Genomic DNA, 25,711 nt, shown 5'->3' with positions numbered 1-25,711 from the left:
TAATACAAATTGATCTCTGATCCTGACCACCTCAGACAGAACCTTGGCAACGGCCAAAGTCACACTGGGAATCTTATCGTCTAGTAGGAACTTGGCACAGAATTGGGCAGATTTACTTGGTAGATTTGCCATTAGTGGATTAATCAGATGTTGCTGGGCCTGGTTCTATAGTCTACAGGACAGGAGAATGTTCTTCATGCATTCTGCTTCCTGTTTAGCACATGCAAAATACGGGACACCAGCAAATCTACCTCACAGCATTTCAGCGGGAAACACATTAAGTCTTAGTAAAAGTCTATGATAATTGGCAACTGATCCAGCTTAGTCTGAGTGGGAATCTGCCTGCACAACGGGACTTCTCCCAGCTGCATCCCCCCTCCCCCCAAAAAACAAGAACCCTGGAGCAGATTCTGGGCCTGTGTGGTCGGGCTGAGGGGGGGAGAAGAGAAACTGGGGGTGACGTGCTAATGGGCAAGCATCTTTGGATGTCACCAGCCCTAAGGCTTCCATATTAGGCTCAAATAGTCGCTCTCTGGTGCTGAGCAACAATTGTCCTTGAGCAAACAAAGAAGCCTTGTGAAATGGATATAATTGTGGCTATTCAGTCTGGCACAATTTAACAATGATTGATATAAAAGTATACTTTTATACTAGTATAATTACTGGGCAGACTTGGAGCCCTTTATCTTTCATCAGGTGAAAATGAAATGCCTGTGTCCGATAGGCAGAGTGTAAATGTTCATTTTGGAAAAATGATCACATTGGTTCTTCATTTACATATTTAACCCAGTGTATCTGGTACAGGCAGGGATTTGGTTTAGAGAATAACAGGAGGGCTAGCATGTATTTGTATTCACATAATATTAATGCCAATCTAGTTGGTGTTTACAGGAAACCTTACTATTTACATTTTAAAAGAAATTAAATTCTGATTTATTTATTTTTAGAAAAATCCAATTTAAATCTGACTTTCATCCACCCTGTCAGACACAGACCCTTTAGCCTTAGGCTTAGGGCTTGTCCCTTCTCCCATCTTCCAATCCTGTATGAGTTTCTTAGCATTGAGGCAGAAGAAGCACAGCTCATCCCAACAGCTTTGTAATAATCACGTGCAGCTACCCTTCTCGAGGCTCCTGGTCCCCTTCACATTGCTCCACAAGTAGAAACTCCATCACAAGGCCTGATCCTCTATCTCAATCCACACTTTCTGAGTCATGACTATGTGGTGTTAAGGAATCAGAATAGGCGGTGTGCTCATTTACGTAATTCAGGAACAATCATAACTACCCAGTAGGTAGAATAAGATGTGCTATAGTGTGTGGAGTTAGGTGAGTTCCCTGGGATGCGAAGACAAACTCCAGTGGATGGAGTGGAAGAGACTAATTCAGGGTCCAATGGTCAAGAAGACGATTTCTGTACGTGCTGTAGAGGGAAATAAAGGGAAGGTGAGGTTCATCTACCTGGGAAAGGAGCCCCTCTATTTAATTTTTTTTGAATTTGCATTTTATTTATTTGTTAACATTCTTATATTACATCCGTAAACATTGTCATATTACATCCCCAGTAGACATATTCAGGGTAATACAAGAAATGTTATAAATCTGCTGGAATACCTGGATTTAAGAATAGATAAGCTGGCTGTTTTAATGGCAGTGGACGCGGAGAAAGCCTTTAACAATGTATCCTGGAAGTTTATGAAGGGTATGTTGCAACAGGGAGCCCATCTAAGAGAAGGAAAACCACCCTCATCCTCCCCTGCCTTGTGGGATAACTTCGGGAGAAGAAAAGGCTCAGGAGTAAACCCGACACAAAAACAGAGCGGAGTCCCTAAGATGGTGGGATGGCGCCTTGTACACCTTCCCTCAACTCCCACAGCCAAGCTGGGGCCAAATGTATTGCTCTGCTTTCCTTTGGACCACATTAGCGAGGCTGAGAGGGAGGTCTTGATGTCTGGGCAGCCCAGGGACCTCCACACACACTGCCAGGCTTGCACCCCAAGGAGGACAGTTCTGTGCTATTAGCACAGCAGTTTGCCTTCACCCCCGAAGGTGCACTCCATTGTCTCTCGAGACAGACAGATGCCAACAAGTGTGTGGATAATGTCTGTGGCATGATGTCAGCTCTATATGTTTTTATTCCAGCAAATCAAAAGTACATTACGTTTCCTTCAAGGAGGTCTATCAAAGGACTTAGTTCAAATGCGCTGAAGAGACGAGTGTTATCTGAGTCATTTGCTCCTGATTGTGAGTTTTCTGAGGGCAACATAACCTCACCTGCAGCAGGGCTTTTTTAAAGCAGGAACTGAAAAAACCTCAGGTGGGCTCCATTGCCATGATAAGAGAACAAGGGAGGTATTTGTGGTGAGTTCCAGCACCTCTATTTCTAGAAAAATAGCACTGGCCTGCAGAGATATAAAGCTTGCCCTTTCAAAATTGGAATCTAAGTGATAAACTCTATTTGTTATAGATGAGTCACTTTCTCTTAACTATCATCTCTGCAACATGAGTGCTGCAGTTCAGGTCCCCCTGGAAAACCTTTAATAAAGAGATGTCTCCAGAACAAACCTTTCCCAAATGGCTGCTTTTCCAACAACTTCTTGATAGTTATCCCTCAAAATTGGGGAGGGTGGGTGGTCTGGACTGTTATTCTATGTTCCAGTCGTTTGGCATGGTACCCTTGAGAACAGCCAGCTTGGCTCCTTACCTCTCAGTTGTTTTTTGGGTAATCTGAGGTGCCACCCCAACCAGCCCGCCTGGACCCAAATGATTACAGTTTAAATACAAGAGAGAAAGGGGGGGGGACACAAGAGACAACTCACAAAAAGAGGGTGTGACCTAGTTTTTAAAACCATGGTCATGATATGATTAAGAGCAGCGCTTTTGGGGGGGGGATGGACGCAGGGGTACACATGCCCCTAAATATTTTGTGAATCTAACGGGAGAAGAAACTAAAAATTTAATTTTTGTTTAGTTTCTTCTCTAGCACGGTGAATCGTCAGTTCCTTTGCTACCCACAATGGCGGCCTCATTTCCTGTCATGGTGTTTCCTGAGTCTCAGATGGAATGAGAGTACCCCTAAACATTTTTTTAGAAAAAAGCACTGATTAAGAGGACAACTATTGGGTAAAGATCCAACAAACTTTAAATAATGAGCTGATTTTGTCTATGAAGAATGTGGTAACTGAGTTCGTGTGTGCTGAAATTTGGTCTATACACTAGGGTTCTAACTTTTCAACCTCATGTTCCTGTAGCTTAGTTAGACGAACTTTTTCCTAAAAACAAAGGAATGAATTGTCATTTCCAAAGCTTTCGAAAAAGTCACCCCAAAATCAATAAATCAATTTTTGTATATGTAACTGTATAATGTAATATGCACAGTACAGTATGCATTATAATAGATATTGCAAATTTTCTAATACAGTACTTGAATAATGTTTTGTACATTGTCCATCACTTCTTATTGCTTAGAATAAATTGAGGTTGCAGTTTGCCTTTGTTTCTGCTGCAAGCACCATAAAGTTCCCGCATCGCTTTGATTGCACATTTTTTCTATAGACCAATATTTGGATTCTTCTAGAACATTCTAAACAGATTTATGAAGTTCCTGACAGCTGTAAAAGTTCTAAACAGTTCCATAAAGTTTTTAAAAGTGCTAATACTTATGAGTAGTAACATTACATATACAGTGATTCCAACTTTTCATTTCGCAGTGTTCTTTCTTCACAACTGAGAAGTATTAGTCCCCTTTTTCTAAGCAAAAGTTCATCCCTTTATGATACAGGAAATCTTTTTTAAAAAGAGTCAAAAAGTTATAACCCTAATATACACAAACCCAAAGTTCCTGAATTCTCCTTTTATTGTCACAATTTATAGCCTTCCGTTGTACAAGGCAGCTGTCCCCTGCCCGCTGTAAATGTTCAGACACACTTAGGTAATTTCCAGATTCCTCTGCTACCAAAGAGTACACAGCACATTAATAGTTAAACCTGTTTTTTCCATCCACGCAGTAAGGGAGGCTGAAGCGTTGGCAGCCCAAACACATTGCTCACTTATTTTCCACTTATGGAAAAATATTTTTTCCTGCTTGTAGCCACTAGGTGGCAGGTGCCCACTGAATAAGAGACAATTGCCAGAGAATGTGAAGTCTGTTGGAAACTGAGAATGTTGAGGCTTTGTTTTTTCCTGTCTGCTGTGAAGTGACTCAGTTATTGCACTGCACCACTCATTCCTTCGACATTTTGAACACTGTCTGTCTGGCCAAGATGCACTTAATGTTTCATTATTAGGGGTTCAAGAAACCCGCTTCACACTTTTAAAAAGCAAAGCACTCCTCATTATGCAAAGCCTCGTTTTTACAAACACACCTTATCCTTCTTCATACCGCTGACCTGCTGAAAACTAGCTATATTTATTTCATTAAAATGTGTCCAGCCTGCCTTTCTAATAGGAGGCAGCTAAAAGCATCAGTAAAAGCTATAACTGCAAGATGGATAAAAACACAATAAAGATACAGTCAAGACTAAAACATCACTACTTAGAAGAAGAACCCAGAAAGATAAGCCACAAGAAGCAGTAAAAACCAAAGTTAAGAATGGAAGGATTTCCTTTAAAAGATGGGACAAGGCAGAACATCGGAAGTCTCTGCATTCCCACCGAAAAAGCCCGAGAGTGAGAGCAGTGCAAGGGCAACACCCCTTGAAATTCATGTTGAACCCACTAGCAATATTGCTGGGTGGGACCCTAGGAGAAGACAGAATCATAGACTTGGAAGGGACTCTGAGGGACATCTAGTCCAACCCCCCACAATGCAGAAGGTGCATTGTCTTCCAGATGTTGGGATCCAGCCCCCAGCCCCGTTCCTGAATATTGTCTGTGCTGGCTGAGGTTGATTTATGTGCCCACGTTTTCAATACTATAGTGGATAGACAGAATGATAACAAGAGAAGCATTTGCCTTTTCGGGTTGTGAAGAAGCAGGCTGCAGGATGCGGTCGGTTGTTGCTTCAACAAGTACTATGGACTCAGTGAAAGTTTGGAAAGTGAACTCCACCAGCTGCTTGAGCCAAAATAATTGATTAATGTCGGCCTATGCAAAGTTTGAGCCTCTGCAGGATAAGGGGAGGCGGGGGGGGGGGCAGAAATGCTTTGGATAATAATATCAACTCAGGACAACCCTAAAAACTGAAGGGAACAGCTGAAATTGACGTCATCCGGACATCTTCTGCTCTGCTCAAATTGGTGATTTGGGTTAGCATTGTGGGTGGCACAATTATTCAGTTCCACTGAGCTGACCCTCTCTACTACTTTCCTGCCTCTTGTTATTTAGGCAATTTCTATACTGCTTAAGATAAAGAAAGATCTCTTTAAGTGTTGCTTAGCAAAGTAAAACAACAAATGTGAGCAGAAATACAATACAGCCATTCATGCACGTTATTAATCAATGCTAATATGAATCCCTTCTTCTGACACACTTCCCCATTCAGCACCTTGCAGTCTCCTCGCCCAGGACTCCACCTCACCTCTCACCACGCACATGCCAAGTGATAGATATTTGTCCCAAGAGAGAGGCTACTGTGGGAACCCTCTTCTGGGGCCATGATCCATAGGAGGATTTGCTTGGGACCATGTTCTCTGTGTTGAGAGCCGCTGTGGTGTAGTGGTTAAAAGTGCTGGATTAGGACCTGGGAGACCAGGGTTCAAATTCCCACTCTGCTGCCATGAAGCTCCCTGGGTGACCTTGGGCCAGTCATTGAATCATGGAATTGTAGAGTTGGAAGGGACCCTGAGAGTCATCTAGTCCAACCCCCTGAAACTCAGGAATTTGGTTCTCAGCCTGACCTACCTCACAGGGTTGTTGTGGGGATTAAATGAGGAGGAGAAGGACCATGTACATGCCATCTTGAGCTCCTTCAAGGAAAAGGTGATATATAAAGTAATTGTGTGTGAATGTGCATTTCAACTCTCAGCACAACCCAAGCTCTGATCAGACCTCCAGATTAATTCTGTTAAATAGCAAATTAAAAACAGATGCATTTTGTTAAATAACCGTCAAGGGTGTCAAATGCCTCTCGGTGTTTAAAGGAATTGTATAATGTAAAATTTCCCTTTTCCACTAGGAGAATTTAAACATGAAGAAACTCTTTCTGGGTTACAACTTGGCAACTCTTCTGTCCAAAAAAAATATTCAGTGCTTGAAACAGGAAAATAAAAAATTAAGTTGGCTCTTTCTCTGCATTGAAGATATGTTAGGATCTTTATTTTTTTTAATCTCTTTTCCTGACCTTTGACCCTGGACTTCCTGAAAACCTTCTCCCCTGTGTATTGTAGTCATAATTCCTCCATTCCTAGTCAGCAAAGTTCTTCTCCCCTCACTACATTTTTGTTTAGATTTGTATATGCGATTTTTTTCCTGGCGGTTGGGAGGGGGATGAAGGGAATAAGTAAAGCAACGCTGAACATTTTAATTAGGGGTGTGTCACAGATTTGGACAAATCCTGGAATGAAAACCCCCAATGTGGGTCACTTTAAGAGATTGTGGGCTTGTCTGAGCTGAAATGAAATCACTCTTCATTTTTCCAAAACAGGGTGTAGATTTGAACCCTGAACTGAACTCAGACTGAATCTTGCACTTTTCTGAAATTCTGAAGAGGGGTCTGAACCAATTCTTGGGGTTGGCTCACACCCCTAGTTTTAAAATGCTTCTTTCCAGTTAACAGATTTTTTTCTTCTTTGGGTAGGGGTACAAAGGGAGTACTGTTTGCTTCTTACATTTGTACTGCATTAAAAAAAAAAGATTCAGCTGTAAGAAGTGGAAACTATAAAAGTAAATATTTCCATCTAACGTTGCAGAACTGAAAATACGAAGAAGCTCTAACTGGGTCAATGCAAATTCACCACGGAGCCTCTTTGAACTGCGGTTGTGGAATTCTCTGCTATAGGATGTCCTAATTGCCCACCAACATAGATGTATTCGTGTATTAAACAACTTCACAGAGTAGATCCCTCAATAGCTATTAGCCACAACAGCCCAATAGACCTTGAACCCTGGGGCATTATGCCTCTGAATGTCTGGTCAGGGTTTGCAAGAAGGTTCCTTAGTCTGATCCAGCCGGGCTCTGCTTATGGCGACTAAGAGAATGAGCATGAAACACTTTCTGAACACTCTTAGAATGCAAGTGTCCCTATAGTTTCTGATTTGATCCCAGAATGTCCCGCTTTTCCTTAAAGGTAAAGGTTAAGGGACCCCTGACCATTAGGTCCAGTCATGGCCGACTCTGGGATTGCGGCGCTCATCTCGCTTTACTGGCCGAGGGAGCCGGCGTACAGCTTCCAGGTCATGTGGCCAGCAGGACTAAGCCGCTTCTGGCGAACCAGAGCAGCGCACGGAAACGGCGTTTACCTTCCCGCCGGAGCGGTACCTATTTATCTACTTGCACTTTGACGTGCTTTCAAACTGCAAGGTTGGCAGGAGCTGGGACGGAGCAACGGGAGCTCACCCCGTCATGGGGATTCGAACCGCCGACCTTCTGATCGGCAAACCCTAGGCTCAGTAGTTTAACCCCCAGCGCCACCCGGATGTCCCTATTTTCATTGGAGAAATGTGGGAGGGTATGGAGTTATTCAATTCCTGAGCCATCTGAAGGAAAGGTGTTTTTTTAAATGTTCAGTGTTTTATTTTTTATTTTATATGTTGGAAGCTGCCCAGAGTGGCTGGGGCAACCCAGTAAGATGTGTGGGGTATAAATAGTAAAATTATCATTGTGGAATGAGATGTCCCTATTTCCATCGGAGAAATGTTGGAGGGTATGAGAATGGCACCCCAAAATGCTACTGTTGTGGCTGCAAGCATATTCTTTGAGAGTAGAGATAGCAATTTCTGATTCCACATCTAGGAATTCAAATGCCAAAAGCTTTTTCGGTGAGCAGCAAGTATCCAGTTAATTGGTCTGATGAACAAGAATATGAGTTAATTCTTTGATGATGAGAACACTTTTTGGATGAAAAAAAAAGTGTTAGGAAATCTAGCCTGGCAAGAGGGGTAGGGACTTAATAGAGGGATGATGTTTATTACTCCAAGGGGCTTTGTGTAGGAGTGGTAACATTTGTTCTGCCTCCCTCTGCTCTCTCAGGGATGCAAAACTTTGAAATGTTGGGTTAGTGCCCATGAGAACCACGGCAGCAGCCATGCCCCCAAAAGACAGCCGGCAGCCTTAACCTGTTGCCAGTTATTACTGGGTTTTTGTTTGCAGATGCACAAATTATGTGTGATATGCATTAATACCTCTGAAATTTAACACTCACTAAACAAAGCTTTCACACGCACAAACAATTCACTTTTGGGAGCTTGAAGTTAATGCAGCTGTTTGAGTTTTCTTACAGCCAGAGGAACCTAAGTTTGGTATAAAATATGGACATTAGCTGGAGATGTGTTATTCTATAAAATGAAATAGGGTTATAAAATCAATTTTAACACAACAAAATTATTATGGATAAAATAATTCTATAACATTTTAAAACCCTGTTAATTACCTCTGTGATTTTGCTGTTGGTTTTATTTTTCACTTAGGAAAGACGCTAACTGCAAACATTTCATCACTATTTGACCTGTGAAAGTAAAAGAAGTAAAAAATAATCATTAATTTTAAAAATGAAAGCAATTCACTCCGTTTTCCACAGTCCCCCATGCCAGTGGCTACAGGCATAGAATCACTTCTTAGTTAGGAATCATTCCACTGTGAACAGTTGAATAAGCTCGGCTGAATAAAAGTTCGATTCATACAGAGCCAGCCCACCTGTGAGGCAAGGTGAGGGGCAGCAGATCCCAGTGTAGATCTTTATTCCCCCTTTGTTCCTTATGTAGATCCTCACCTATCCTTTCTTCACTGGAGAGGAGGGGAGCTATATATGTATATTTTAAGATTGCCCAGGTCAGAAAGTTTACCCCAGATTTTGGTTTCAAATATTTAGCATGTGGCATTAAATAAACTTGGTAATGTAGTTCCAAATTCAAAATACCAAATCCTCCTTCTTTAATTTGTACTTGCATTTTTAGTAATGATATTCTTGGAATTGAAGAACCCTGCAGACATTTCCTAAACAAAAAGTTTATTTCTGGAAAACATTTTGTCCAGATATTACACACAACAACAGCCATTGGGATTAATGGAAGTATGTTCATTGCTGTCAATGGATCTGTGTATATCTAACATTGGATATTGCCCTTTATTTCTTGTTTATCTATTCTACCTGTGTTTGGTTGAATGCTCTTAGAAATCTCTTGCAACCAGACAGTGGCATAGCGTGGGTTGTCAGCACCCGGGGCAAGGCAAGTAATTTGCACCCCCTAACCTGTGGATTTGCGCCCCCTAACCCGTGGATTTGCGCCCCCTAACCGTAACCCCCAGATGTTGCGCAAGGTGCAGCCGGCCCCCCTGCACCCCCCACACTATGCCACTGCAACCAGCAGTCGGGAAATTTTCAGCTGGCAGCATGGTAAGTAGCTAGTTCTTGCTTGTAGATAGGGAAAGGGTGGTTCTAAATGGTTCTAAATTAGTTGCTTCAGAGAGTGGCCTTTCCCAAAGTGGTCAGTGCTCAAATTAAAGGTTAGAGACTGCTGCAATTACCCAGGCATCCGTTTTCCTCCTGTGAAACAGTTGTGTATTTTTAAAACTTTATTTTTATTTTTCAAATACAAAATAACAAAGGCTGCTTCCAGACCCATTTGTTGTGGGATGTGTGCTCCTCGTGCACGCTTCTCATGGTGCCCACACAACAAAGTTGGCATCAAAATGCCAGCTCTTACTTCCGCCCTCTCCCCCCAATTTAATCTGGATTTAGCCTTTTCGGGTCTGGGTGTGTGGATTTGATAAAGATGCTTCTAGATGGGGCTTAATATTGCAAAGGGTTTTTTAAAAAGACACAAACAGGCTGTTGGCAACAGGTTTTTTTAACACATCATGTGGATGCTACAAAAAGAAGTAAACCCATGCCTGCATGAGGAGAATTCATCTCACAACAAACAACCAATATTGCACAGTAATAAAATATTATAAAGGGCAAAACATATACTTTAACACAATAATGATTCCCTTTCAAATAACATGATAAAAAATATATGTACAGAAATGCAGATCAGAAGCATGCCAAACCTGGCATATTGGGAACTTCAGTGTATTCCAGGAAAGCTGACAAAATCATTAATCAGCTGGAGTAATTTTTCCTCTGCTTACTTCAGTTGAACAGGTAAGTTTTCTCATCGCCAAAATATGCCGGCATGTGTCTTGAAGCAAGTTCTGCACTGCTGTGATGCCGGGCATCCAGCAAGAGATTGGATGCATCTCACAAGGACTAGGAGGAATATGCTTGGCAGGTGTTTTGCACTCCTGGATGGGAGGCCTTTAAATTAAATCCTGCAGGGGGAGACCCATGAAATCCTAGAAGAGAGAATGATACCATATATACAGGGGCCAGTGAGTGAAGGCAGGAGAACTATGAGAGTGCACTACTATGGCTGCCATATGTCCAGGATTTCAAAGGGGGAATTGATGTCCAGGGGAGAGCATTTGAAAGGTGGCGCTTTGTCCTGGATCTTAGGCAAGTCATATGGCAACTCTAACATTACAGTATGCATGGAAAAACCAATAAAGGAGAAGTCAGGATGTAAATCCCATTGTCTCTACACCAATGTGCAGAGAATGGGAAATAAACAGGAAGAAGATGATATCTTGACTTATGCAAGAAGGCAAGCATGATTTAAGAGGCATAACTGAAACATGGTGGGGAGAAATTCATGTCTAGAATATAAGAACTCTGTTGCAACACTTGAACTCATGGGCAGCCAAGGAAGCTGAATGTTGGAAGATTCAAGACAGATTTTTAAAAAAGTGCTCCTTCACCATGATGGTAACCAACTTGGATGTCTTTAAAAGAGGATTAAAGAGGATTTAAAAGAGGAGGAGAGGCTAGTGATGCCTGCAGCTGGAGGCAGTAAAAACCAGTTGTGGGAAACGATGGGAGGTGAGAGTGCTTTTGTGCTCGTGTTCTGCTCGCTGGTTTCCCACAGGCATCTAGTTGGCCACTGTGAGAACAGGATGCTGGACCAGACGGGCCATTGGCTTGATCCAACAGGCTGTTCTTATGCTCCTTATGTTCTTGCCCTGCTATTTTATAAAAACACAAGAAGAGCCTGCTGGATCAAGCCCATATAATCTAGCTTCTGTTCTCACAGTGATCAACCAGGTGCCTGTGGGAAACCTGCAATTTCATCTCCCAGAAGGTGGAAGAAGTTACCAGAGGACCAGCTCACCTTGGGAGGGACTAGGTAATCAACCCTTTGCTACCCCTTCCGTCTACCTGAGAAGCTCAGCGTTTGAAGAAGCTGTGCTGGTTGCTGCAGCTTAGCTACATGGCTCTCACAAACCTCGCTTGACTTCCTATACCAATAATTTTGGAACTTTCACTACTTTGTAATGCAGCCGAGTTTTACTGCCTGTGCAACTGTTTCTGAAACTGCATGGAAAAGCACATGAATTTGACCTTTGGAGAGTTTGTACGTAAACCATTTTTAACTTACCAAATGTGGTCTTTTTCTATGCTTGGGGATGAGGGAAACTCTGGAAGGAACGTAGAAGGGCATATTTTAAAGATCTAACAACCTATATTATCCATGCTTTACTTTGCTGGTTGATGACGTGAGGCAATGCATATTTTGGGTAAATCAGACCACATTATTTTGGAATTTGTGGTGCTGCGCAAAGGGAAATCTGAGTGCTTATTATTTAGTCTTATTACACGAGGATAATGGGGAAGGGAAGCAGGCTGTGGTGGCTTCATGGGAAAGAAATGCCAAAATGCATTCGAGGTTTTGTCTTCCCATAGGCTGCAATAATCTCAGATTTAAGAGGGGCAAATCAAATCAATTGCCCAAGCACTGCAGCAGCAAAACCAAACCAGAGAGAAAGTTCCATACAGGGGAAAGGAGTGTTATTTTGGGTTCTTGACGCAGGTACTATCCTAATTCACCAGATCTGTGACCACAGTTGGAACCATTGGCCTAGACAATCTCACTGGCTTCTGGAGCAGTCATTAGGAGAGACAGAGAAGGGTGTGATTCTTGCAGGAAGCAAAGCATTGAGCTTTAGAGGCATAGCAGTTCTTGTGCTTTCTTCTTCCCTGTGGTATCATAATCTTATACAGATGTTTCTCTTTATTATTTTCCTCCTGCTCTTTCCAACTTTGTTTTGAGCACTTCCTTTTGTCAACAATATTTTCTCAGACATTCATTATCTCTCCGCTTGGTTGTATTCCTTTCAAAAGACTGATATTTTAGAGTGGTAGAATAAAGATTCTGGGTTGAAAACAAACATTCAAATGTAGCTAAATTTTCCCCCTCTAGGTGATGGTTAAAATAATTGGATAAAATAATGGTTAAAATAATTCTGATGTTGAACACTATTCAAACTAGCAGCTGAATGAATTATTTGCATTGGTCTTCATTGCAGAAAATGTAGGGAATGAATCTTTGTGCCTGATCCAACTTTCTCAGGAAGGGGGTCTGAGGAACTGAGGCAAATGAATCAAACAGCAGGTACAGGTAGCCTCCACCTGAGAGTTCACAAAGAAGTGAGAAACTGCTGGTCTCCCAACAAAAATACACATCCCTAAGGTCAGTGTCCATAGCCGAGGGCTGGAAGGTGGCCAACATAACATCGTTTTTTTGAAAAAGAGATTCTGGAAATTACAGAGTGGTTAGCTTAACGTCTAACCAGGAGAACTGGCAGAAAGCTTCATTTATTTCAGTTTTTAAGTTTTATTCAGTTTAGAAGTCTTATGCTGTACAAAGGCTGAGAGCTCACTTAGAGTAATTCACTGACATGCATAGAATATAGTTTTGCGTCTTAAAACAAGAAAGAAAACACATAAATTTAAATGAAAAAAAAGTGTAAATCCATCACGGAGAAAATGCTGCTTGACTTGGGTGGAATATAAGTACAGTGGTACCTTGGGTTACAGATGCTTCAGGTTACAAACACTTTGGATTACAGACTCCGCTAACCCAGAAATAGTACCTCGGGTTAAGAACTTTGCTTCAAGATGAGAACAGAAATTGTGTGGTGGCGGTGTGGCGGCAGCGGGAGGTCCCATTAGCTAAAGTGGTACCTCAGGTTAAGAACAGTTTCAGGTTAAGAACGGACCTCTGGAAAGAATTAAGTTCGTAACCAGATGTACCACTGTACTTGGTAAAAAAGGGGCATGGTCTCTGCAGGGATGTTTAACAATGTGCAGCAGCAATTTGTAAATACCATATATAGGTAAAGGTAAAGGTACCCCTGACCATTAGGTCCAGTCATGACCGACTCTGGGGTTGCGGGCTCATCTTGCTCTATAGGCTGAGGGAGCCGGTGTTTGTCCGCAGACAGCTTCCGGATCATGCGGCCAGCATGACTAAGCCACTTCTGGTGAACTAGCGCAGCACACGGAAATGCCGTTTACCTTCCCGCCGGAGCGGTACCTATTTATCTACTTGCACTTTGATGTGCTTTCGAACTGCTAGGTTGGCAGGAGCAGGGACCGAGCAACGGGAGCTCACCCCGTCACGGGGATTCGAACCGCCGACCTTCTGATCGGCAAGTCCTACGCTCTGTGGTTTAACCCACAGCGCCACCTGCGTCCCTAAATACCATATATAACCATGTTTAAATTCTAGATAAGTAATTAAGTATTTTATTTCATATGTGTCATAATGGCTGAAAGGTTCTTAGGTCAGATCTGTGTTTTCACTTAATGCTTTCAAGGGGCAGGTGAGTTTTTCCAGGATAGCAAAGGGTAGCACTTTCTTAAGCCAATTGTCCTCTGTGACATTTAACATATATTTCCAATTTTGGGCAATTGCAAGTCGAACACCGACAAGAGGCCTCAAAACAACCGAAGTTGGCCCTTTAAATATAGACAAGAAACATAAAGCTGGCTCCACTTGCATATTATTATTATTATTATTATTATTATTATTATTATTATTAACCTGCACTTCACCCTAATGTCTCAGGGTAGCTTACATTATCAACAATGGTACTAATTTCAGAAATTAGATGATTCCACAACAGTAACTCCAGCCTGAAAAATAAATTCTTCATTCCCAGACAGCCACATGATACACTAAAAATGTGCTCATGCTGACCACATGACCCAGGAATCTGTCTCTGAACAAACGGCGGCTCCCTTGGCCTGAAAAGGGGGATGAGTGCTGTACACCATGGTCACATGTGACTGGACTTAACTGTCCAGGGGTCTTTTACCTTTACTTTTTACATGGAATCGCTGTTATTTTTTAAAAAACAAAATGCCAAGAAGAAGTGGCTCCAGCATCCCTCACCAGGTAGTAATGACTGTAAAATTAACGGAAGCCAGTGTTTTATATGTTCCAGCTGAAATTCAGAAAACTGGTAGGCCTGAAGTGGAAACCTGATCGACTCCCTGCAAGCTCATAAAAATCATGTTTGTTCATCTGCTACTGGTGCCTCAGAAATCATAGCTTGTACATGAATATATTTATCTCATGTAGTTAGAAATTGTCGTTTAGGATTTGTCCATCTCTGTGGTTCCAATATGCAATATGCTTTTGCTTTTTCATGAGCTGTTGCTGTTGTGGGAAGTCTGAGATCAGGGACGGGTGTGTTGTCTAACCACAAATGCCATAGCAAAGGAAACATTCCAGTTTCTTTCAGGACAAAGTGCTGCATCTACGCACCAGAGACCTCCTGTACAGTAGACAAATATCCAGAATTACACTAGATTAAAACTAAAAAATAATGAGAGCACATCCCTCCAGAATGAGGCCACAGAGGTAAGAGTATGTAATGTCTGAGTCTCTACCACTGGAGGTCCCAGGCTCAGGGACCCCCTTGATCCCACTTCCCCATTGATGTCCTCCAGAACATGTCTGGACTTTCCTCCAAAGAAGCAAGTCAAAGAAGTAAGTCTCCTATGTAAGAAAAACCAGTGCTGCACTTAGTGATGAGAGCAAAGCCTGCTGTTGTCCCTGAGGCTGGATTTGCACCCAAGTGGTCTGTGCAGCACACAAGCCTGACCACAAAGCATGCATTCTAACAGGGGCGGCAAAATGGGAAAGTGCCTCCCCGTCCGTCAACCCTTGTCATCCCTGCCGAAGCCTCACTTACTGGGATCGCGCAGCTGTGACTTCCAGGATCTGGCAAGATCTGACTAGAACCCTACAAGAACTTGCGCACAGCCCTCCATGCAATCTCCTGGCCCCCCCTCCCGACCTCACGGGGTGCTCTCAAGATCTTGTCCAAACCCAGAAGCAGCCACAGCCACTTTTTGCTTCTCCAGCGACTGTGGCATTGGGGGCGCCTGCAGAGGGGCCCCTTGGACTCCATTGCCTGAGGCAGCTGCTGCCTCAATCTGCCTCATGGATAGGCCGGCTCTTTATTCTGATGATGAGCATTTTAATAGTTTGAACTAGAGACTGACTGGCACCTATGAGCTGGACACTTCGGTTTTCCACAACTATTTTTTTCTCTCCTGCTGCAATGGAAGCAGTGATTTCTAGTTTCCACAGAATGTATTGCAGGCTCAGTGGAATCTAAGTGTGACTTGACCAAGAAACCTCCTTAGGAGGTCTATTGCTCCAAAACTGCCTATTGTGAGACTGGAAGAAATTTAAATACTATTTACAGAAACATTGTAAAATTAATGAATGGTAGAAGGATGTTGGAATGAAGTTATGTGGTTTTAGCAGAAATGTTATAAAGGTTTAGGAAAAATAGACTGTTAATTGGTGAAAGGAGGGAAAGTAAAGTTACATTAATATTAAGACAAATTACAGGACAAAAATTGGAAAAGATGGAAAGGATTTGCTGAAATAGCTAACCGAACTAGAATACAAAAAAGGGAGGTGTGAGGAGGTCAAGGAAACAAGCAAATGAAAGATAAGTTATGGGAAGATTTGCTGTGTTTTTTCTTTAATTGTTTGTATTATTTTTCTTTTCTTCTTTTCTTTTTCTTCTTCTACTTATTGTGATGTGTTGTTTTGCTTTTGTTTAATATGGTGTTTTTACTTTTGTTTTTTGTAACCCTTAAAACCTTAATAAATATTACTTAAAAAAAATAAAAACAAAAACAAAACTGCCTATTGTGTTTTGCCTGAGCCACTGTCCACTTATTAATATTAACTGCCGTTTCATTCTCCTGCTGGCGAAAGGTTGTTACAAAACAGATATTTTGTCTGGTAGCAGACAGGTAAGACTCCAGATGATTTGCAAATAGTTTGTTCTCGTGAATTTTGTGAACCACCCTGAGATCTACGGATGATGGGAGGTATACAAATTTAATAAATAAGAAAACAGTAAAACAATGGAATTGTTGGCAGGGGGTTGGACTCGATGGCCCTTGTGGTCTCTTCCAACTCTATGATTCTATGAGAAACCATTGACCAAAGTTACTGGGGTTGCTTTGTTGACCGTATTTTGCTGTACGTTTCTTTAGTTTCCTGCACTAGATTCCTCAGGGAGAGGCATTCCAGCCTCACCTGGAAACTGAGTGGAGGGGATGGAACAAAAACTAGGGAGGGAGCCTGAAGTTTGGCAGGAGAACATTGCATAGAAAGGAAGGGAGGAGCACTAAAAAAAAATAATTGTTGGAACATAAAAAAGGAAAAGTTATTTTTGCCACTGTGGCTGAAAAAGAGACACAGCACTGGGCAGAGGCAGCTTTCAGGCACTCCGTTCAGAGTTTGTGAGTTGCACCAACAACATCTGCCATCTGTGCAGGAGGGCAGGGCTGTTGCACCTTCAATGACTGGGTAGGAGAGGGAAGTCCAGCCCAGGCTGTCGGGCTGACAATAGACTTCGCTTTTTCAGGAGGAAAGCCATAGCAAAGCCACTCCTAAAAGTGGCCAGTGTCACATTTGCAAACAAGGAGATCCCTTATTTCTTCAAGTATGCAGAACAATGTTTGGCGTTCATAGTCCTCTCCCATTTTATTTGGTCTGTTGGAATGTATATGTGACATTTAATCTGAATGGAGCCTTTCAATGAAATATATGGCCTTATAATAGTCAACATCTATTGCCAAATGTATTTTTAAATGTTGCTAGTTAATAAGATCACTTTAACAGCCATGACTTCTCCTAAATAAATTTGGGAAATTTTGTGCATGCACATGCATTTAATTTTTTAAAAACCATATAACAATCTTTTTATGGAAAGCAGCCCAAAAATGTCTTGATTTATTAATATCTGGAGAAACTGTACATTTAACAATCACACTCTATTTGTAAACAGTTAAAAAGCCCCCAATCTTCAAATGCTACAGTTAGAATCATGGCAATGAAATGAAAATGTGTTTCAGCAGGTTTTTAAAAAATGTGTTTTTATCCTAGTTTAGTCTTTCACTCTCCAACTAAACAAACCTATGTAATAATACCACGTGGCAAGAAAAAGAGAAGAGAAGAGAAAGATGATCTTAACACTTTCACAAGAAAAGTATTTGCAAGAACTTTTTAAGCATTTGAAATTTATGCCACAAAACTCTGTAAGCCCAGGTTCTTGTTTACAGTCTGCATAGTTACTTCAGCTTTAAGGTTAAACACAATCCTCTGCTCTGGAAAAATTACTTCATGTCTCAGAAACATAAAAATCAATGTAAATTAATGTAAAATTCCAATATTTCTGCTAAAAAATTCTAAACCTACTTTAATATGCTTTTGCAGGATGAATTATTTTCTTTACAGCAATGTATACAGGGCAAGAAGGGACGCAGGTGGCGCTGGGGGTTAAAGCCTCAGCGCCTAGGACTTGCCGATCGAAAGGTCGGCGGTTCGAATCCCTGCGGCGGGGTGCGCTCCCGCTGCTCGGTCCCAGCGCCTGCCAACCTAGCAGTTCGAAAGCACCTCCAGGTGCAAGTAGATAAATAGGGACCGCTTACCAGCGGGAAGGTAAACGGCGTTTCCGTGTGCGGCTCTGGCTCGCCAGAGCAGCGATGTCACGCTGGCCACGTGACCCGGAAGTGTCTCCGGACAGCGCTGGCCCCCGGCCTCTTGAGTGAGATGGGCGCACAACCCCAGAGTCTGGCAAGACTGGCCCGTACGGGCAGGGGTACCTTTACCTTTACCTTTATACAGGGCAAGTGGTTGCTCCAGAATTTATATCAATATTCACTTGCCATTCTTGTTCTTTTTGCCATTATAGCCAAATCCCAAACTTCCTTTTGAACCATGCTTCTAGGCACAGGTCCAGGTTTTAAAGCTCCATCTCCAAGCATGTTGCTCTTTCGGTCCTGGCGCTTTCCCCAGGAAAACCCGCATTTTACCACTGCTCTCCCCAGATTGCTGTTTGCTCTGATTCAGTGGTAAGACATGGGTTTTCCTGGGAAAAGCGCTGGGACAAAAAAAAACCAAGACCGATTTAAAGTACAGATCTGTTGTGCTGGTCCAGGGGGGAGGTTACCGTGGGGCGAGGTCCAGGACCTGAGTTGAGGGTCAGCAGACAGTCCTCCTCGGGCGAAGCGGGGTCCACAGCGGGAAGCTGGGCAAGGACAGGAACTCTGGGGAAACAGGACTGGATGCTGGCCGAAACAGCTCATCAACGATGTTGCTCCTGCAACCTGGGACCGGGCTGACTGGCCTTTATCTTCTCTGAGGCCAGGGGCGGTCCCGGCCTCCAGGAGACCCGCCTCTCCTGGCCTTAAGGCGAGCACTCCTTCTGGGAGAAACCAGTTCCCTTCGCCTCTCTGCCCTGAGCCTCTGCAGTTCAGGAGAGGCTGAAGGGTTACTGGGCCCAGGGGGAGACTCACCTGTAGGCACTGAGTCCTCAACCACCTCTGGAGCCAGAGTGGATTCACCTGGTGCCTGCTCCTGAGGATCTGGCACAGGTGCTGGTACTTCAGAATCAAGGCCCTGCCCCAGTTCAGCCGGCCCTGGAGGCGGGGACTCCTGTGCAGGCTGGGATTGCTCCGGTTCAGCCTCTGAATCGGATTCACAGGCCATCACATCTGTGCATGGAAAGGGCAGCACAAAAGGAAGTCTGGGTTGGCCCTAAGTCACTCTTTCCAAAGAGGAATGTAACTTTTGTTCTCAGGTCCCATCCATACTACATGGGGCGTTGTTGTCAGGTTCTGTCAGGAGTCAAGATGACCCTACTGAAGACTCCTTCCGGGGTTGACAGAAGTTATTGAACTTACAACCCTTATGTCTCTTGTTTTGCTTCCTATTTAGCACCCCTCCCATTCGCTGACTCTTCAGACTTAGTGGATCCGCTCCAACCTCTTTCTGTTCTGAGAGGCTGTCTCTGAAACTGTTTGTGCCTTTTTGTGCTTCCTGCGAGGTTTTGTTGTGTTCTAGCCTGCTCTCAGCTACTGCCATATCAGCCTGCCCGTCAAGGTAAGGAAGAGTGGAAGTCTGCAGCTGCCTGCTCTCCCCTGCCTGACTAACATCTAAGCCTCTCTGTTCCTGGCTGCTTTCTGCAGTTGTTTGCAAACCTTCGCTTGGAGCTGGCTCATTCCTGACAGTCATCTTGAATTCCAGCAGAAATCAAGCACATCTCCCCCCCCCCCCCCAGGCTTCTGCCTGCAGTCTGCGTCTAGCCCAGCTCTCACACACTTCAGCTCATGTCTTTGTCCTTTTAACTACCAGCCTGTTGAGGGCCATTACCAAGAAGCTGTTCTGGCTAGACTAGCAATTGAATCCTTGCTGGATCCAGGAACTAGAAGGGTCTCAGTCAGTGCTTTTTTCCTGGGGTATGCATATCCCTAAAAATTTTGTGAATCTTTGTACTTTTGTCCATTTACTGTATTTATTTTCCCTGATTTGAACTATAAAATGGTGATTTTCTTGAGTCAAAATGAGAGTACCCCTAAACACATTTTTTAAAGAAAAAAAGCACTGGGCTCGGTAATAAAGCCTAACACCCTCCCAACTCACAACAGTATTTTATTCTGCTTTATTTATTTTATTTCTTGTAATTGCTTTTGCTAGATTAAATGAATGAATGAATGAATGAATAGGCATATCACAGTTAATAAATTTTCAAATTAATTAAATTTCCTCAATACATTCAGCAGAAATGAACATGGTTAAACCATCTTCAAAATAGTCAATGAGATCGGTGTGACTTATTTTTTTTAATTTTTAAAATATTATTATGTATAACATTCAAAGCTCATTTTGAATATACTGGCCTACAAAGTTGTTCAAGCGAGCTGCCAGGAGGGCTGACAATATCTTTGCAACTTGGGGTGTTGAGATCCCAGCTGGCAAGGATTTTTCCCCAGTTGGGCCAAAACCACCAGTCTTGCGTCTTTCCACGAAGGTGGTGTCTGTTCTCCTTCCATGATAACATTAATTAAATGCTTAGTAAATTGTGGGACCAGTGAGCATGTTTTACAAAACTCACTCTGAAGACATGGAGCTTTGCCCCCTTTTAGTTTCTTGATAACTGTGTGTGCCCTCCAAAATTGAGTCATCTAGACACTCCCTGAGAAGTTGACTGATAAGTTGTAGATTATCCCTATCAATAAACTTTTGCATGTTTTGAAAGTCCAGGTTGCCGGTCAACTGTAACCCAAGCCATCCCCTGCTCTGCGGGCCCAACAACCCCTAGACCAGGCATGTCCAACTGGTCGATGTCTATGGGTGTCTGTGGTCGATTGCGTCATCCTGATCAATCGTCTCCCCCCCCCAAAGGTCAACAACTAAGCTTATTCCCCCCCGCAAAAAAGTTCAACAACTTTGGCTCATCCTCCCCTCAAAAAGCTCAAAAACTCTGGTCAGTCCAATGGGTAGATCACTGCTAGTTTATTTATAGTGGGAGTAGATCGCAGTCTCTTGGAAGTTGGACGTGCCTACCCTAGAACACCAGTTCTGCTCAAGAGTAGACATTGAAATAGATTAGCACGACTAACAGGTTTGATCATTTCAATGGATCTACTCCAAGACTTATTTGAATGCCACCCCTTGAGTATAGAATTGTACCCAACTATATCTGGGACGCAGGTGGTGCTGTGGTCTAAACCACAGAGCCTAGGGCTTGCCGGTCATAAGGTTGGTGGTTCAAATCCCCGCGATGGGGTGAGCTCCCGTTGCTCGGTCCCTGCTCCTGCCAACCTAGCAGTTCGAAAGCACATCAAAGTGCAAGTAGATAAATAGGTACTGCTCCGGCGGGAAGGTAAACGACGTTTCCGTGTGCTGCTCTGGTTTGCCAGAAGTGGCTTAGTCATGCTGGTCACATGACCCGGAAGCTGTACGCCGGCTCCCTCAGCCACTAAAGCGAGATGAGAACCGCAACCCCAGAGTCGTCTGTGACTGGACTTAACGGTCAGGGGTCCCTTTACCTTTTTATATATTGAAAAGCTCATATTTTCACTCTGCAGGGTCACAGCATCATTCTGCACTTGAAGAACCAGCCCCTCTCTCTGCCCCAGACCCCTTTCACTCTCTTCGGTGCTCAGCGTGTCAGCTCCTTCTCCTTCTCCTCTTTCCAAAAATGGGGGTGGGTACATACCTTTCGTACAAAGTCATGTACATGTAGCAAAGACGTCAGATTAGGTCCAGACTTTAAAAACAACTTATTTTGAGCAGGGGTTGCACACAATCAGCTATATGTGGGGGAGATGGGGGAGGAAAAAGCTCTATTCAGAATGCTTTAGGGTGGGGTAAAAAAACCATATTTCTCATGGAAACAATTCTGAGGCTTATCAATGGTGCCACTGTTGCAGTGATATTTAAAACATGCATAGACTCTGACATATACACACAGTTCAGCCAGATCAAGACAATTCATTGAGGGAGGGGAAGAAGCAGAAGTAGCCTGAGAGAACTCGCCAGCAGCAAGTGTATAATTCTGCTAATACCACTTAGCCATGTTTGTGAATTTAAAGTTGGGCGGTTGTTCTGAGCATCAAGTGCAATTTCAGTGTGATATCCAGAAGCGACTTGGGTTGACATCTTTGGAGGGTAGTAATATAGTGGTACCTCGGGTTACATACGCTTCAGGTTACATACACTTCAGGTTACAGACTCCGCTAACCCAGAAATAGTACCTTGGGTTAAGAACATTGCTTCAGGATGAGAACAGAAATCGTGCTCTGGTGGCGCGGCAGCAGCAGGAGGCCCCATTAGCTAAAGTGGTGCTTCAGGTTAAGAACAGTTTCAGGTTAAGTACAGACCTCCAGAACGAATTAAGTACTTAACCCGAGGTACCACTGTATTTCTATGCTTTCAATCTCAATGTTCAACTATAAATTTAGTAGATGAAACTTTTTGTGGTATGGTACTGTGATGAAGCATGAGGTGCTTCACCTTTAGAATACTTTCCCCTTATACAACAGCAAAAGACCCCCTGGGGTGGTGGTGGTGTGGTGTTGGAGAGAAAGATTTGGAAGAGAGAGTCTTACTCTCATAGCAGAGTTGGCAATTGCTTCAAGTACATTAAAACTTGGTTAGATTTTGCATCTGCCCTCATCCACCTTTAACTAGCGTTACCCACAAAAATACTTAGGCTAGAATAAATCACAACACTTAGCTTTGCCAAGAGAGAGAGAGAGAGAGAATGTCCCCCCCCCCCCCAGAAATTACAGCAAACAAGTCTCCATCTGCTGGCAGTAAGACAAAGAAGAAAAAGGATCCTAATGTCTTAAAAAGAAATAACTTGGATCATGCAATCTTTGGGTTAGCCAAGATGCAGGCTAACCCAAAGATTGCAGGATTCAAGGGCTTAGATTAACCCTTTTATGCATGCATTAGGTTCATTTTCTGTTTTAATACCTCTCAAATGCTGCCCAAGCCTACCATAGCAACAATTTAATTGTGACTGGAAATGAATAGGAGGCAGAAAATTGTTGGAGAATGGGATATTGCCAAAGCCAACGAGGAATGCCACTTCCCTGAATATCTACCCCCTAGATTAGAGCAGCAGAACAAGATACTTTAAATGTGTTGAGAGTCAGCATAGTATAATGGTTAGAAGGTGGGATTAGGCTTGGGGAATCCTGAGTTCAAATCCCAATTTATCCATTCAGTTCAGTAGCTGGGGTAGTCACTATTTCTCAGCCTTACCTGCATCACTGCATTGCTGCATGGATTAAAAAAAAGAGAGAGAGAAGCTTATTGGAGGAAGAATGGGACATAAATGTAAGAGATAAAAATGAGAGTTTTGATGGGTGCAGATTGTCACAAAGGGATGAAAAAAGTATCTGTGAAAATTGGGAGTACAAGGACACCTTAGAAAGAATTCTACAGCCTTGCAGCATGCTGAGGGGGAAATTCAAATTCAAATGTGGGTGAAGGACAGGAGCACCCAAACTGTGACCAGAGGCCTTTTTAATAGGGATAATGTCAACTGAAATCAAGAAAGAAGTAAGACCACTTTTTATGTATGCAACATCTGCTGCCAGGATTCTGGTCGCAATGAATTGCAAGAGTGAAATTACACCTACAAAGTCAGAATGGCAGGTAAAAATGACAGAATACAGTGATACCTTGGGTTAAGTACTTAATTCATTCCGGAGGTCCATTCTTAACCTGAAACTGTTCTTAACCTGAAGCACCACTTTAGCTAATGGGGCTTCCTGCTGCTGCTGCACCGCTGGAGCATGATTAACCTGAAGCACTATTTCTGGGTTAACGGAGTCTGTAACCTGAAGCGTATGTAACCTGAGGTACCACTGTACATCCAATTGGCAATAATGACGGGGAGAGTTAGAAGGTACTCAATGCAGAAGGTGAATAAAGAATGGATAGTATTTAAAGAATATTTGAAAACCTATTATGATAGCAAAAACCTCCTGGCAGACCTTAAATGATTCTTGTAATGTATAGTCAATAAACTAAAGAATATTTTTCTGAAGGAAATTAAGGAAACAAAGTATAATAATATGATACTGTGTAAAAAATAACAAATGAGACTTTGGTTTTTTGAGAACAATCAGAAGTTTGATTTATTCTGTTTCAGTTTAGCTGCATCAAACTAGGTGGAACATATCGGAGGTGTGATGAGGAACATTTATTGGAGGTCTTTACTTAATTTTTAGAAAACCATTTGTGATTTGCCTGTTAATATACCCATCTTTAGACAATGTTCAGTAAACCAGAAGGCATCCTTAAAACCAAGAAATACAAGTGAGAATGAAGAGTCTGATCCTGTGGGAAAGCTCTCCCTCATGTCAGCCCAACTTAAACACTTGATTTAATGCTCTTTTGTGAAACTGCTATTCCTTTTGGGACCAGCCCTGTGGAAGTTCCTAGCGTGTCAGCCCCGCTGAGACAGGAGCTGCCGCAATTTCCCAAAACAGCCGTGAACATTAAAAAGAAACATTGCTTTTTATCAGAGGATGTTAACCACAAAGGGAATGCAGCCCTCAGAGGGAGAATAAGTTGCTGAGGAAGCTTCCCGGGCCGTTGTGATTGTATTGCTGTCATTTGATGGGAAATCTGAGGACAGACAAAAATATAGGAGGAGCATGAGGTCCTGGACTTAGCTGTGAGGTAGAAGAAGAGGAGCTGGAAGATGGTGGGTTCTGTAAGGAAAACATAGCAGAAGGAGTCGGATTTCAGTGCTGGGAGCCGGGCTTGGAGGCTTGCAGTGACTCACTGAGAGCCAGCCTGAGAGAGAGCTGCCTTTGTTCCACTTGGGCTGAGCGCTGGTGGGGAAGAAAGCAGCTCAGCAGCCGCCTCTCTCTTCCCCAACTCCATGCAAGCAGCTGAACCTGTCTTTGGCTGAAGAAGGGCTTTTGCAAAATGCTTCCCAGGTAAGAACCACCACCTTCACCCTCGCCACCCTCACATGGAGGCACTGAATTGTTTCACCTCACCTCTGGCTTCCTTCCTCTCCCTCTTTCCCAATTTTCTCCAGTCACTCCCGGGTGCCCTGGAATTTGCTCCTGCTGCTTTTGGGTTCATTGCTCCCTGCCGGTCTACCAGCTCAGGTCATAGAAGGTAAGAACCTCCTCTTTTCCCTTTCCTAGTTCTGGGGAGAGGGGACAATCTGAAATCTGTCTTTTTACCAGCGATGTGAGCAGGAATGTGAGATAGGCTTGGAAACGGGATGCTGAGGGCTTCTGCCAGAGAACTTTATCAAGTCTTTGGAATGTCAGAAACTTACAGCTGTCATTCATTCTGGCACTTGAAGGATTACAGCAGAACTGCTCACTAAACAGAAAAAAACTCTTTTAACCTTCATTCTGGTGTCAGAAAAGCAGGAAGGGTTGCTCTGCATGGCTCAGAGAATGCAGAACATTCCAAATGTATGCCTGAAATGGTATAACACTTTGGTGTAAGGAATTTCTCAAAGTGTCAGTGACCTTTAGGGGCATGGTGATGTGGCGTTTTAAATACTTAATGGGTATTTTCTTTCCTGTGTGTGTGCCAAACCCAGCATTTTGGGATGGGGCAGGCTGTCATCCTACTAAATAAATAAGGGTAGGCAGGCAGAATGTGCCCTTCATTTGCTCTCTAATCACCTTAAAAAAATTACTGTGCATATCATTTGGACTTTTCCCTAGTTAGGGAAGCATATGGAGAAGAGGGAAGGTTATTTCTCTTCATCCTCACAGTGATTGAGGTAGGCCGGACAAAAAGAAAGAGAAACTGCCTCAACATTGCCAGCTGTTTCACTGCCGATAAAAGATTTAAATCTGGCTCTCCCTATTCCCAGTCCCCATTAAACTGCTACCTGTCACAGGCTCTTTACAATTCTTATCCAT

General features: G+C 43.0%; 1 protein-coding gene and 1 long non-coding RNA gene across 3 annotated transcripts in view; one reads left to right on the top strand and one right to left on the bottom strand.

The window, feature by feature from the left end:
* Window positions 1–744: 744 nt before the first annotated feature.
* Window positions 745–24,914, bottom strand: LOC310830333. Its single transcript, XR_014557594.1, has 5 exons — window positions 24,821–24,914; window positions 21,514–21,607; window positions 10,228–10,431; window positions 8,528–8,602; window positions 745–1,422 (listed from the first exon to the last, which is right to left on the bottom strand). It is a non-coding gene; the product is annotated as an uncharacterized lncRNA (long non-coding RNA).
* The window catches only part of COL15A1 (collagen type XV alpha 1 chain), a 125,093-nt gene continuing 123,805 nt past the window's right edge, over window positions 24,424–25,711 (top strand). Inside the window, exons 1-2 of one of the 2 annotated variants that reach the window (XM_083709051.1) lie at window positions 24,424–24,757; window positions 24,862–24,944. In XM_083709051.1, coding sequence (XP_083565177.1) covers window positions 24,747–24,757; window positions 24,862–24,944 — 94 coding nt within the window. In that variant the 5' untranslated portion in view covers window positions 24,424–24,746. The remainder of the gene's footprint in view (window positions 24,758–24,861; window positions 24,945–25,711) is intronic. The other variant, XM_083709050.1, reaches the window with a different exon arrangement.

The sequence above is a fragment of the Podarcis gaigeae genome, assembly GCF_964106915.1.
Source record: "Podarcis gaigeae genome assembly, chromosome: 13".
Taxonomy (NCBI): domain Eukaryota; kingdom Metazoa; phylum Chordata; class Lepidosauria; order Squamata; family Lacertidae; genus Podarcis; species Podarcis gaigeae.
This window is presented reverse-complemented; position numbering and strand designations above follow the sequence as displayed.